This window comes from Lepus europaeus, chromosome 13 (genome assembly GCF_033115175.1).
Source record: "Lepus europaeus isolate LE1 chromosome 13, mLepTim1.pri, whole genome shotgun sequence".
In the NCBI taxonomy this organism is placed as follows: domain Eukaryota; kingdom Metazoa; phylum Chordata; class Mammalia; order Lagomorpha; family Leporidae; genus Lepus; species Lepus europaeus.
In genome coordinates, this window is record NC_084839.1 from 70,083,649 (window position 1) to 70,096,187 (window position 12,539).

The following is a 12,539-nucleotide window of genomic DNA, read 5'->3' on the forward strand; positions in this document are numbered from 1 at the left end:
TTTCTCTGCCCTTGCCTTAGTTCAGGTCTTCCACTCTTGCCTGGACTATGTGGATGGCCTTTTAACTAGCATTATTTTCTGGAAAAAAACGAAATTGAGTAGTGCTGCAGACTCACTCTGCCCTCTGAAATAAAGTGCACATTCTCAGCATGGCAGAGTACAGTCATCATGGTCAGGTGCTCGGTGCCACCCTCCCAGCTGCATCTCTGCTGTCCTTGTGCCAGCGGGCAGCCCCTCTGTGCTACCCAGAGCCTCAGCTGCCCGTGTCCCATGTGCCCAGACACAGCTCCCCTCTGCACCACTTGCTTGTTTTCCTCCCTGAAGTCTTCCTGTCTCTCATTTTTCAGACCCAGCTTGGATGTTGCCTTGGAGATGCTGTTCCCCTCAAAGTAGTAGAGAAGGCTTGGTCCTCCTATGTGGTACCCTTCACCCTGTCCATTAGCATCCGTGCCTCCTGGTATCTTATCAGACTGTCTTCCTGACGCCAGTGGCAGTTCTTGGGGGCAGGGATGTGCTTAGCCCCCAGCATGGTGCCACGTGTATAGCAGGTGCTGAAGGCATGCTCCCTTCTCTGAAGAGTGCCCATGATAATGAAGACTCTTCCAGCAGGTTCTTGACCTTCTAGTACTCTGAGGTGTTTTCTTCCTACTCGTGTCTGAGCCCTTGGCAGTGTCACTCAGAGTGGCTGTAGTTCCCTCACATTACCCCACAAAGTGCCAACCCCAATCCCCACCATCCCAGAGCATCTGTGCCCTACCGCTGCACCAGGGGGGAGGCTGGGATTCCTCCTTGCTTTCTGGCTGTCTGCGAAACCCTTTGTCCCCTGGGCTGATGTGTTTCAAGCGAGGTCCTGAGTGACCTGCAGCAGAATAATTCCAGGTGCTTGTTTGCCGTGCAGATTCTTGAGCCATCTCTCAGTTCTGCTGAAAAAGAATTGCTAAGTCCAGGGCCCAGAGATCTGCATTGCAATCAATTTCCCAAGTGTTTTAGTAACTCTAAAGTTGTGACTTGTTCCAGACCAATGCACACCCACTAGTGTTCCAAAAGAACCCTCGTTCCCTCTGACATTTGTTATGGCAGGACTTCAGTAAGACCGGGAGGTGCTGTGACGCAAACCGCCTTCTAGGAGAGCCATAGTACAATCAGCAAATTACAGGGATCTTGAAACAGCCAACAACCCCAGACAACAAACCTGAATTCCAGGAGGGAGGCCTTCTCTCTTGGTAGTCAGGGGCATTCAGGCAGTTTTCCTTTGAACGTGCCCTTGGAGCCCTTGTGAGGAGGTCCCCTGTGGTGTGCTTGGCAGTGCCTGCCTCTGAGAGTTGCTGCTCTTCCTGTTACCAGTGGGCCTCTGACAGCCCATCTCCTCCCTGTTACCCTGCAGGGGGGGTCCTCTATGCCGCCACGGTGAAAAACTACCTGGGGACGGAGCCGATTATCTCCCGGGCTGTGGGTCGTGCCGAGGACTGGATTCGCACAGAGACTTTGCCATCCTGGCTTAACGGTGGGGAGAAGGAGAGGGGCCCTCTGGGGGACAGATGGGGTGGGGGCCGGGTAGCCCCAGGCTGTGTCCCGGATCTGAGGCCACTGGTCTCCCCAGCCCCAGCCTTTGTTTCAGCCGTGGCCTTGAGCCCAGCGGAGTGGGGGGATGAAGATGGAGACGAGGAAATCTACTTCTTCTTTACGGAGACCTCTCGAGCATTTGACTCCTATGAGCCCATTAAGGTCCCACGGGTGGCCCGTGTGTGTGCGGTGAGACGCCCCCTTCCTGGCTGTCTGTCATCTCCTGCTGTCTGTCTGCTTGTCTCTTCCTCTAGGTTGCTCTCCCTGTATCTTTCCTGTCTCCCTTTTTCTCCTCCTTAACTTATTTTCTGGGAACTTGAAGAGCATGGGGGAGGGGTTGTGGATTCTGACCCTCCCTGTGTCCTGCACTCATTTACTCTGTGACACGTTGTTGTCCGCACGAGGTGGGTGAGTGGAGAAATTAAGGGCGGGAACTGTTAACAGATAGACCTGTGTTCCAGTCCCTGCCACTCTGTCTCTGTGACCCCAGGAAGTTCTTTAGTTCACAGAGACTCAGGTGTAAAGTGAGGATAACAGTGATGCCTGCATGAAAGGGTAGTTGTGAGGACTAAATGAGGTCGCTCAAGTACAGCACCACATAGTACAGTACTTTCTACGTGCACTGTCCTGGTTATTGGGGCCCCACCCGCCGCTGTGTCTCAGGAGCCCCTCAGTTCCTCTGTCAGTATCCCTGTCCTTGTATGTTAGGCGCCCGTCTCCCCATCTGTATCTGCCCTGAAGCTGGGAGGCTGTTTCTATTAGTCTCCATATTCCTTGCCCAATGTTGGGTTTCTAAAGAGAACTTCTCCTGTGTTTGTTATCCCAGGGGGATCTTGGGGGCCGTAAGACCCTCCAGCAGAGGTGGACGACATTTCTGAAGGCTGACCTGCTGTGTCCCAGGCCCGAGCACGGCAGAGCCCCCAGTGTCCTTCAGGACATGGCCGTGCTTCGACCGGAGCCTGGAACGGGCACCCCCATCTTTTATGGCATCTTTTCCTCACAGTGGTGAGGGGTCCTGGTGGGCAGGAGGGTTGCAAGGTGGGACATCATGGGGTTGGCACAATGTCGATGCTGTTTCCTCCCGGGACAGGCTCTCCCTCCCTTGGCTGTGTGGCTTCCTATGTATTTCTGGTGGGTCATCTCATTTGATAAGGGATGAGCTGCAGTCCCCCAGCTCCCTCCAAATGTCAGGCTCCAATCCATGACTCTTCCAGGGAGGGGGCTGCCATCTCTGCAGTTTGTGCCTTCCAACCACAAGACATTCGGAAAGTGTTCAGTGGTCCCTTCAGAGAGCTAAAGCATGACTGCAACAGGGGACTACCTGTTTTGGACAACGATGTGCCCCAGCCTAGACCTGGAGAGGTAAGGGGATGTTTTCATCCCAGACCTGAATTAAAGGGCTGCCACTAGGGTAAGAACCCCAGCAAGCATTACTAACACCTCCTGTTCCCTGGGAAACTTTGTCACCCAGCCCTGTGCTTCCTCTAGTGCATCACCAACAACATGAAGCTGCAGCAGTTCAGTTCATCTCTCTCCCTGCCCGACCGTGTTCTCACCTTCATCCGGGATCACCCGCTGATGGACAAGCCAGTGTCACCAGCGGACAGCCATCCCCTCCTGGTTACCACCGACACAGCCTATCTCAGAGTCGTGGCCCATAGGGTGACCAGCCTCTCAGGGAAAGAGTATGATGTGCTCTACCTGGGGACAGGTATGCTTGCTGGTCAAGCAACGTGGCAGTCCAGTGCACACACACTTTCCTCAGCGAGGGGGTCTCCTAGTATACCCTGGTGGCAGAGCCCAGGCCCAGAGACAGTCCTGTCATTATTCTCACCCCTTGCCTGCCTCCTAGAGGACGGACACCTGCACCGAGCAGTGCGCGTCGGAGCCCAGCTCAGCGTCCTGGAGGATCTCGCTTTATTCCCAGAGCCACAGCCAGTTGAGAACATGAAATTTTACCACGTGAGTTGTAGATCTGGAGGAATCTTCTGGGGACAAATCTGAATGCAGAACCTATTTGTGAAACAAAGATGCAGGTGAACCAGTGTTTTCACCTTGTCCACTCCCTTTCTGTAGGGCTGGCTCCTGGTTGGCTCCCGTACCGAGGTGACACAAGTGAACACAACCAACTGTGGCCGTCTGCAGAGCTGCTCAGAATGCATCCTGGCTCAGGACCCTGTCTGTGCCTGGAGCCCCCGGCTGGATGCATGTGTGGCCCATGCAGGGGAACACCGAGGGTGAGTGTCACTGCACTGGGGCTCTGGCCCGTCCTTCGGGCTATATCCATTTCTCATCTGTTAATGCTGCCCTATCTGGGTGTGTGTGTTTTCGTGTGTTGGTGTCCATATCACTTGTGTGTCCATCTGTCTGTCCATGCCAACTCATCTTTCTAACTGGTGCTGCCTCATCCATGTCCTTGCCTCTCAGCTGGACCTGCCCTGACTGTGAGACTGACTCCATGTTTCTGTCTCTAAGGGATACTTTTAAGTGTTCGTCTTCAAGAGCTGGCAGAAGTGTTCCACAGTTGCTCACTCCTTCCTGCCTGGAACTGCTCTTTCCTCTTGCTTCTATGACTCTGCTGTCTCCTGTCTCCCATTCTGACTTCTTTTCCCATCCAACTGCTGAATGCTGTATTTCTTAGGTGTCAGTAGTAGACTCCTCTTCTTCTTTTTTGTTTTAAGGTTTATTTTATTTATTTGAAGCCAGAGTTACAGAGAGAGGAGGAGAGACACAGAGATCTTACATCTACCAGTTCACTTCCCAAATGGCTGCAACAACAGGGGCTGGGCCAGGCTGAAGCCAGGAGCAAGGAGGTTCTTACTGGTCTCCCACGTGGGTGCAGGGTCCCAAGCACTTGGGCCATCTTCTGTGGCTTCCCCTGGCATGTTAGCAGGGAGCTTCATTGGAAGAGGAGGAGCCCGGACTTGAACCTGCACTGATATGGGATGCCAGCTTGAAGGCAGCGGCTTTACCTGCTATGCTACAAAGTTGGCCCCTAGACCATTCTTCACATTTCTACATTCTGTCTAGTTGATTTCATTCCCATTACCTTCAGGACCATTCGAGTGGTGATGACAACTACAAACGTATCTCTAGCTAAGCTGCAGAATTCCCATTACAACTGCCTATTTCATGTTCCCCTTGGCTGCTTCTGAAGCAGCTCAGACTTAGCAAGTTCAGTTTGCATTGTTGTTTCTTCTTTCCCTCACGTGCTCCTCCTCTGGTTTTCCTTGCCTCAGTAAAGAAACCTGCATCCATTCAGTTGCTCAAACCATAAATTGTCCACAATGGCATTGCAACTTGTACTGATTCTAGCTCCCAAACTTATCTTTTTATTTTTAAAGAGTTATTTGTGTATTTGACAGAGTTACACACACACACACACACAGAGAGAGAGAGAGAGAGAGAAAGAAAGAGAGAGAGAGGTCTTCCATCTGCTGGTTCACTCCCCAGTTGGCCACAATGCCCAGAGCTGCGCCGATCCAAAACCAGGAGCCAGGAGTCAGGAGCTACTTCTGGGTCTCCCACATGGGTGCAGGGGCCCAAGGACTTGGGCCATCTTCCATGCTTTCTCAGGCCATAGCAGAGAGCTGGATTGGAAGTGGAGCAGCTGGGTCCTGAACTGGCTCCCATATGAGATGCCAGCACTTTAGGCCAGGGTGTTAACCCTCTGCACCCCAAACTTTGACCCCGCTTCCAAACTTACCTTCAGTCCACCCTCTTCCTTTCACCTTTGCTGCTATTACTATAGTCTCAGCCATCACTGCTTCTTAACTGGACCACTCTAGTAATCTCCTGTTTGGGCTTCTTTTGTCCTTTTGGGGCACCTATTATCCACTTTCCATTCAGTAGCTAGCCTGAAAGCATATGTCATATTGAAGCAAATCCCTGACATATTAGCCTCAAATATTCCAATATGTATTTTTACCAGATGAGGACTCTGTTAAAAACATTTTATTATAAGAAATTTCAAATATATTCAAAAGTAGAGAGACTAGTATAATGAATTCCTATGTATCCACCCATCAGCTTCAGCAGTCATCAACTGTTAGCCAAACTTGCTCATCAATACCCCCACTCCCAGTGATTTGGTAGCAGGTCTTAGATATCATATCATTTCAGCCATAAACCATTATGTGTGTATCTCTAATACAGAAGGGCTTCTTTAAAAAAGTTAACCATACTTGTATTTACCATTATGATACAAAACTTAATTTTTTTATCAAATATCTGGCCAATTTCCCCAATTACATAGACTTAACTCAGTTAAGTCAGGATCCAAATAATGTCTATCAACTTAGATGGTTGATATGTTTATTAGAATCTTTAGTTGAGATCCTCTCAATAGAGTATTTGTAAATTTTTAAAAATTTAGTTATTTCAGAAGCAGAGAGAGAGAGAGAAATGGGAGGAGAGACAGAAAGAGAACACTCCTGGGGCCAGCGCTGTGGCATATCAGGTAAAGCTGCCGCCTGCAGTGCCGGCATCCCATATGGGTGCCAGATGGAGTCCCAGCTGTTCCACTTCTGATTCCAGCTCTCTGCTATGGCCTGGGAAAGCAGTAGAAGATGGCTCAAGTCCTTGGGCCCCTGCACCTGCATAGGAGACCCAGAAGAATCTCCTGCTCCTGACCAGATGGGCCCAGCTCTGGCCTATGCGGCAACTGGGGAGTGAACCAGCAGATGGTTTTCTCTTTCTCTCTGCCTCTCCTTCTCTCTCTGTGTAACTTTCACTTTCAAATAAATAAATAGATCTTAAAAAAAAAAAAAAACACTCCTATCCACTGGTTTACTCCCCAGATACCTGCAGTGGCTAAGGTTAGGCCAGCAGGTAAATCCAGGAACACAGTCCAGGTCTCTCACATGGGTGGCAGGAACCCAATTACTGGAGCCATCATCTCTGCCTCCCAGGGCCTGCATTAGTAGGAAACAGGAGTCAGAAGCCAGAGCCAGGGATTGAACCCAGGCACTTTGATATGGGATTTATGTGTCTTAACCACTAGGCTGAATGCTTGAAACTTCAGTGACATATTTTTGATCGGTTGTTTGGAAAATATCTTTTAAAATTAATCTTGAGATTTCCTATTTTGAAGCTCAATTTAAGGTAAATTTGTAAAATATAGAACCCCAAGTATAAACAAGACTTTAGTATATTACAGAGCCCCAAAGTTATAGATCCTTTAGAAGTAAGTCCTTGTCTTTGGAAATAAAACAGAATAATTCACACATGTCAAAAGAGAGTCAGACTTGGGGGCCAGCGCTGTGGCATAGCAGGTAAAGCTTCTGCCTACAGTGCCAACATCCTATATGGGTGCTGGTTTGAGTCCTGGCTGCTCCACTTCTGGTCCAGCTCTCTGCTGTGGCCTGGGAAAGCAGTGGAAGATGGCCCAAGTGCTTGGGCCCCTACACCCATGTGGGAGACCCAGAAGAAGCTCCTGGCTCCTGACTTCAGATAGGCCCAGCTCCAGCCGTTGTGGTCATTTGGGGAGTGAACTAGCAGACGGAAGACTCTCTCTCTCTTTCTGCCTCTCCTCTCTCTGTGTAACTCTGAATTTGAAATTAATAAATAAATCTTTAAAAAAAGTCAGTCTTTAAAAGGACTTTGACTTGGTCATTTTGTTTCTTTTGGGAGAATTTTTATTTATTTATTTAAAATGTTTTTTTTTTTTTAAAGATTTTTTTGGGGGGACTGTGCCATGGCGCAGTAGGTTAATCATCCGCCTGTGGTGCTGGCATCCCATATGGGGCTGCTCCTCTTCCCATTCAGCTCTCTGCTGTGACCTGGGAAAGCAGTGGAGGATGGCCCAGGTGCTTGGGCCCCTGCGCCCACATGAGAGACTGGGAAGAAGCACCTGGCTCCTGGCTTTGGATAAGCACAACTCCAGCCGTTGCGGCCATTTGGGGAGTGAACCAACAGAAGGAAGACCTTTTTCTCTGTCTCTCCCTCTGTCTGTAACTCTACCTCTCAAATAAATAATAAAATATTTATAAAAAATTTAAAAGATTTATTTATTTATTTGAAAGTCAGAGTTACAGAGGCAGAGGTAGAGAGAAAGATATCTTGCATCCACTGGTTCTTTCCCCAAATGGCCGAAACGACCAGAGCCAGACTGGTCTGAAGCCAGGAGCCAGGAACTTCTTCCAAGTCTTCCACATGGGTGCAGGGGCCCAAGCACTTGGGCCATCCCCTTCTGCTTTCCCAGGCCATAGCAGAGAGCTGGATAGGAAATGGAGTAGCCAGGACTCAAACTGGCACCCATATGGGATACTTGCACTGTAGGTGGCAACTTTGTCTGCTACACTACAGTACTGGCCCCCACTTTTTTTTTTTTTTTTTTTAGATTTTATTTTTATTTACTTGAAAGGCAGAGTTACAGAGAGAGAGAAAGAGAGAGAGAGGTATCTTCCATCCACTGGTTCACTCCCCAAATGGCCACAATGGCTGGGACTGGGCCAGTCCAAAGCCAAGAGCCAGGAGCTTCTTCCAGGTCTCCCACATGGGTACAGGGTACTAAGCACTTGGGCCGTCTTCTGCTACTTTCCCAGGCATGTCAGCAGGGAGCTGGATCTGAAGTGGACCAGTCATGACTCAAACTGGTGCCCATATTGGATGCCAGCACTGCAGGTGGTGGTTTTATCCACTAAGCCACATTGCTGGCTCCTTGGGGAAATTTTTAACCATCTAAGGCAAAAGTAACTATATTTTTCTTTGTTTTAATATCTATTAAAACAAGAATGTCTCTGGTCTTAGGTAGCTTGTATACTTGAGCTTCAAAGGTTCTGTTAAGATATTTGAGAGTGGGGGGAAGAGGGCAGAGTATAGGGTGTGTGTCTATGCCAGTGTCCTGGACTGGCACTTTTGTACATTGTAGCCCCCATAGCTCCATTCATAGAAGGGAGAAAAACACAGACCATGAGGTTCCCGAGGCTACAGCGCTGTATGTGGGCTTCTCACATGCTCTACTCTGAGCTAATCGAATCAGCCATTTGATGCAGAAACTCCCACCTACTATCGCTTCTTGGCCTTTTGGCTAAGATCAAGTGTAGAAACTCCCATCTATTCATACCCGTCTTGGAGCTCATTTCAGGGAGCTCTGTGCATACTGCAGGAGTTCACCCATCCGCAGAGTCTGTCTTTGGTTGAGGCTTTCGTGTGTTCAGACCGTTCCCTCCGCCTTCACTGCCAGCCCTTTGGGGGTTTCAATGGCTTTCCCTCCTCAGCAAGCAGTGCCAGAGAGCTCGGCCGAGAGCGCTGCAGCTGGCTGACCCTTCACAGGACACCGCCTACCCAAAGCCTGGAAGTACCAGAATTGGGTTGTTTGAAACAGATCCAGAACATAGAGGCCAGAGGCCAGGAGATATATATATATATATATATCTATCTTAGGGGCCAGAATATACCCAGTATGGATCTGTTTGAGAGAGGAGCTCCTTTACAGAACAAAAAGTCCTTCCACAGATCCTCACAGAATTGTGATTTAGCTTTTTATAGAGAAGTTTACGCTTTCTCTTAAATAACAGAAAATAATAACTATAGTTTTAATATTTTTATCCTAGAGAAATCTTGCAGTCATGAACAATCAGCCCCATTTCTTGGGAGGTTCCCATGTCTGTTTTAAAGCATCCCTGCCAAATGTCTTTCCAACAGACCTGGTGCAAATTTAGCTCTTTATGATTTGATAGGAATCTGCGTAGAATCTGACATGGCCAATGTCGTAAGAAGTGTAAGAGGTACTGGGGAAACAAGTTGGTGGTGGGAGAATGCTGACTGCTCATTCCAAGAGCAGGTTACAAGGTCATGGGAGATATTACCAAAGGAGTAGATGCTCAATGCTGCTGAGGAGAGGAGAAGGGAATGTTGACATTGGATTTACCAAGTATTCTCTTCTTTACAGGCTGGTCCAAGACATGGAGTCAGCAGACGTCTCTTCTTTGTGTCCCAAAGAACCAGGAGGTCTGTATGGCTTAGGGAAATGTGGTTGGAGTAGATGGAAAGCATCTATAAAGTTGTTCATTTAGACTCATTTTAAAACTTGGCAGCCAATGACCCAGGCCTTACCTCTTAGGGAACCCCTTTTTCAGCTTTGTCCCTGTAGCTCTTTCTTGTGCCTGATAGAGCTGCTTCTCTCTCTCTGCCACACCCGTGACCTATAGCCTCACCACCCTTTGTGCCTTGCCTGTCTCTCTGCAGAACACCCAGTAGTGTTTGAAGTTCCAGTGGCTACAGCTGCACATGTGATCTTGCCGTGTTCTCCCAGCTCAGCATGGGCGTCCTGCGTGTGGCACCGGCCCAGTGGAGTGACTGCATTCACCCCACGGCGGGATGGGCTGGAGGTGGTGGTGACCCCTGGGGCCATGGGCGCTTATGCTTGTGAGTGTCAGGAGGGTGGGGCAGCTCGTGTTGTAGCAGCCTACAGCTTGGTATGGGGCAGCCAGCGGGGCCTTCCGAGCCAAGCTCATACAGTGGGGGCTGGCCTGGCCGGCTTTGTACTGGGGGTTCTTGCAGCATCCCTGACTCTTCTCCTGATTGGTCGGCGTCAGCAGCGACGGCGACAGAGAGAACTTCTGGCTAGAGACAAGGTGGGCTTGGATCTTGGGGCCCCACCATCTGGGACCACAAGCTACAGCCAAGACCCTCCTTCTCCCTCTCCTGAAGATGAGCGGCTGCCCCTGGCCCTGGCCAAGAGGGGCAGTGGCTTTGGTGGCTTCCCTCCACCCTTCCTGCTTGACCCTTGCTCAAGCCCAGCCCACATTCGGCTAACTGGGGCTCCTCTAGCCACGTGTGATGAAACATCCATCTAGAGCTGGGCAAATCACCAAGTTGTCAAAAGTGTCTGCTGTTTCCAGACCTGGAGGGCCTTGGGGCCAGGCCTTTGCCTAATACCTGGTTCTCAAAAGAGATCAGAACTGCTCTCTGCAGTGAACCAGGCCTGTCCCCCATCTCCGAACTCCTGTGAACCTTCAGCCCTGGTCCCTATCTTAGGCCCATTTGTCTTGGGGATGGGGCATAAGACATAGCTATGACTTCACTTTCTGGTTGGCCCTGACCAGAAGGAAGAGCCGTGGAGGGGCTGGGACTAGCGTGCACTGAGTCCTCGGAGTGGTTCTGCTGATTCTCCCAGTTTATCTGATTCTCTGTGGGGAGTGCATGATCCCCTGTTGCCATGTGGAAGCTGCCCTGAGATCTCCCCCATCCCGGTTTTCGTTCCTTCACAACAGAGGGTGTATAAATACACAGGTGTTCACAGGAGCCCTGACCACGTATGCACAAGTGACTGGGCTGATGCTTAGGTCTATCCACGGGGGCTATCGAGGGGAGAGGTTGGAAGGGAAAGGAAGTGAAACACTTTCCTCTCCTCGCTGCCCCACAGCACGTCTCTAAATTTGAGCAGGAAAAGCTCCCAAAGTGACCTTCTGGGTGGGTAGGGCAGTGGCACGTAGGACCCCATCCTGCTCTTTTTGCCCTCTGGCTGCTAGCACTGCCATGCCACAGCTGCTCTTTTCTTAGCTGGAGTGTATGTCCAATCCTGTTTCCTTGGCTCCCATTAAAAGTTAACTTTATGACATTCTAAATATTTGGGGATGACAAGAGGGGAACAGTGACAGGAAATATGAGCAGCATAGGTTTGCACCAGTGACTTTACTCAGGGTGACACCCTTGCCCTAAAGCAGGAGTCCCCCACCTGGGGCCCATGGACTCCCTGAAATTGTATGCAAAATGTTGCCTGTATGTGTCTGTCTTGTGGGGGGAGGTTTTATGGTTTTCATCAGATTCTCAAGGCCTTAACAAAGTTAAAGGACCACTGCCCAAGGTCATGAGTACTGTGGCCAAGCTGAGATGGTGCCGCTCTGAGGCAGCTCTTCATTGCTCTGTGGCCAGTCTCTGGATTTGTAGCTGCTAGAGTCCTGCTTTTTGCTCCAACCCCTGGAAGCTGGGTGCTTTGCGTAGCTGAAGACACTGTCAGCTCTCACCAAATGTCAAGACGTTGTCCTGCTTCACAGCTCCCATGAGCTCTAGGCTTCTCTTGCTCTCACTCCCAGTCTAGGCCTTGGAATGTGCCTCGTTCATCCCTGTGAGGGACCCTGTTAGTTCCGGTGAATGGTCCAGCCTTTCCAGTTAAGTTTTCTGCTTTCCTTTTCCTTGGCAGCAGCCTGTGAACTACTCAAGAGTCCCCTTGCGGTGTGAATTACCAGTGGCTTTGCCACCAGTAAGTGTGTGATCTTCAGCAAGTGATCTAACCTAGGGACATTGGTTTACTCATGTGTAAAGTGGGGATAATAATACCTACCTCAGGGTTGCTGCAAGGATTAAATGAAGAAATAAACAATAAAGCATATCTATACCAGAAGATGTTGTTGTTATAAAAACTGGCTTATGGCATAATCATGTTCAGTCACCATATAATAACCATGACACATGCAATCACTTTAAGCCCCATTCAGTGGAAGGAGAGGCATTGCTTCACAGAGCTTCTATCCTGGAATCATCGGTGGCCAGATCTTGGCTGCCAGTGTCTAGGTTTTGGGAGGCTGATCTGCTATTATTATTTTTTAAATTATATATTTACTTGAGAGGGAAGGAGAGAGAGGAGGGAGGGAGGTAGGCAGGTAGCCCATCTCTTGGTTCACCCTTCAGATGCCTCTAACAGCGACGCTAGGCTGAAGCCCAGGAGCTAGGAACTCAACCCAGGGCTCCTACATGGATGAATTACTTTAGCCATGGCTGCTGCCCCTCAGGATCTGCACTGGTAGGAATCCAGAGTCAGGAGATAGACTTAGGAATTGAACCCAGGTACTCTGGATATGGAATACCAGCCTCTAAATTAATAGGCTTAATTTCCACTCCAGATCTGTGATTCTTTTTATTATTTATTTATTTGAGAGGCAGAATGACAGAGGGAAAGAGATAATTTTTTGTTAAGATTTATTTATTTGAGAGGAAGAGTTACAGATAGATAAAGGGAGAGAGTCTCCCAT

General features: G+C 49.4%; 1 protein-coding gene across 3 annotated transcripts in view; it reads left to right on the forward strand.

Annotated features, from left to right (window-relative positions):
• The window catches only part of SEMA4F (ssemaphorin 4F), a 29,236-nt gene extending 17,296 nt beyond the window's left edge, over window positions 1–11,940 (forward strand). The window contains exons 6-14 of one of the 3 annotated variants that reach the window (XM_062209720.1): window positions 1,385–1,504; window positions 1,601–1,752; window positions 2,390–2,568; window positions 2,778–2,925; window positions 3,052–3,274; window positions 3,416–3,525; window positions 3,640–3,800; window positions 9,458–9,516; window positions 9,754–11,939. In XM_062209720.1, coding sequence (XP_062065704.1) covers window positions 1,385–1,504; window positions 1,601–1,752; window positions 2,390–2,568; window positions 2,778–2,925; window positions 3,052–3,274; window positions 3,416–3,525; window positions 3,640–3,800; window positions 9,458–9,516; window positions 9,754–10,364 — 1,763 coding nt within the window. In that variant the 3' untranslated portion in view covers window positions 10,365–11,939. Of the gene's footprint in view, window positions 1–1,384; window positions 1,505–1,600; window positions 1,753–2,389; window positions 2,569–2,777; window positions 2,926–3,051; window positions 3,275–3,415; window positions 3,526–3,639; window positions 3,801–9,457; window positions 9,517–9,753 lie in introns of all 3 variants that reach the window. The other 2 variants (XM_062209721.1, XM_062209722.1) reach the window with 2 other exon arrangements.
• The last annotated feature ends 599 nt before the right edge of the window (window positions 11,941–12,539 follow it).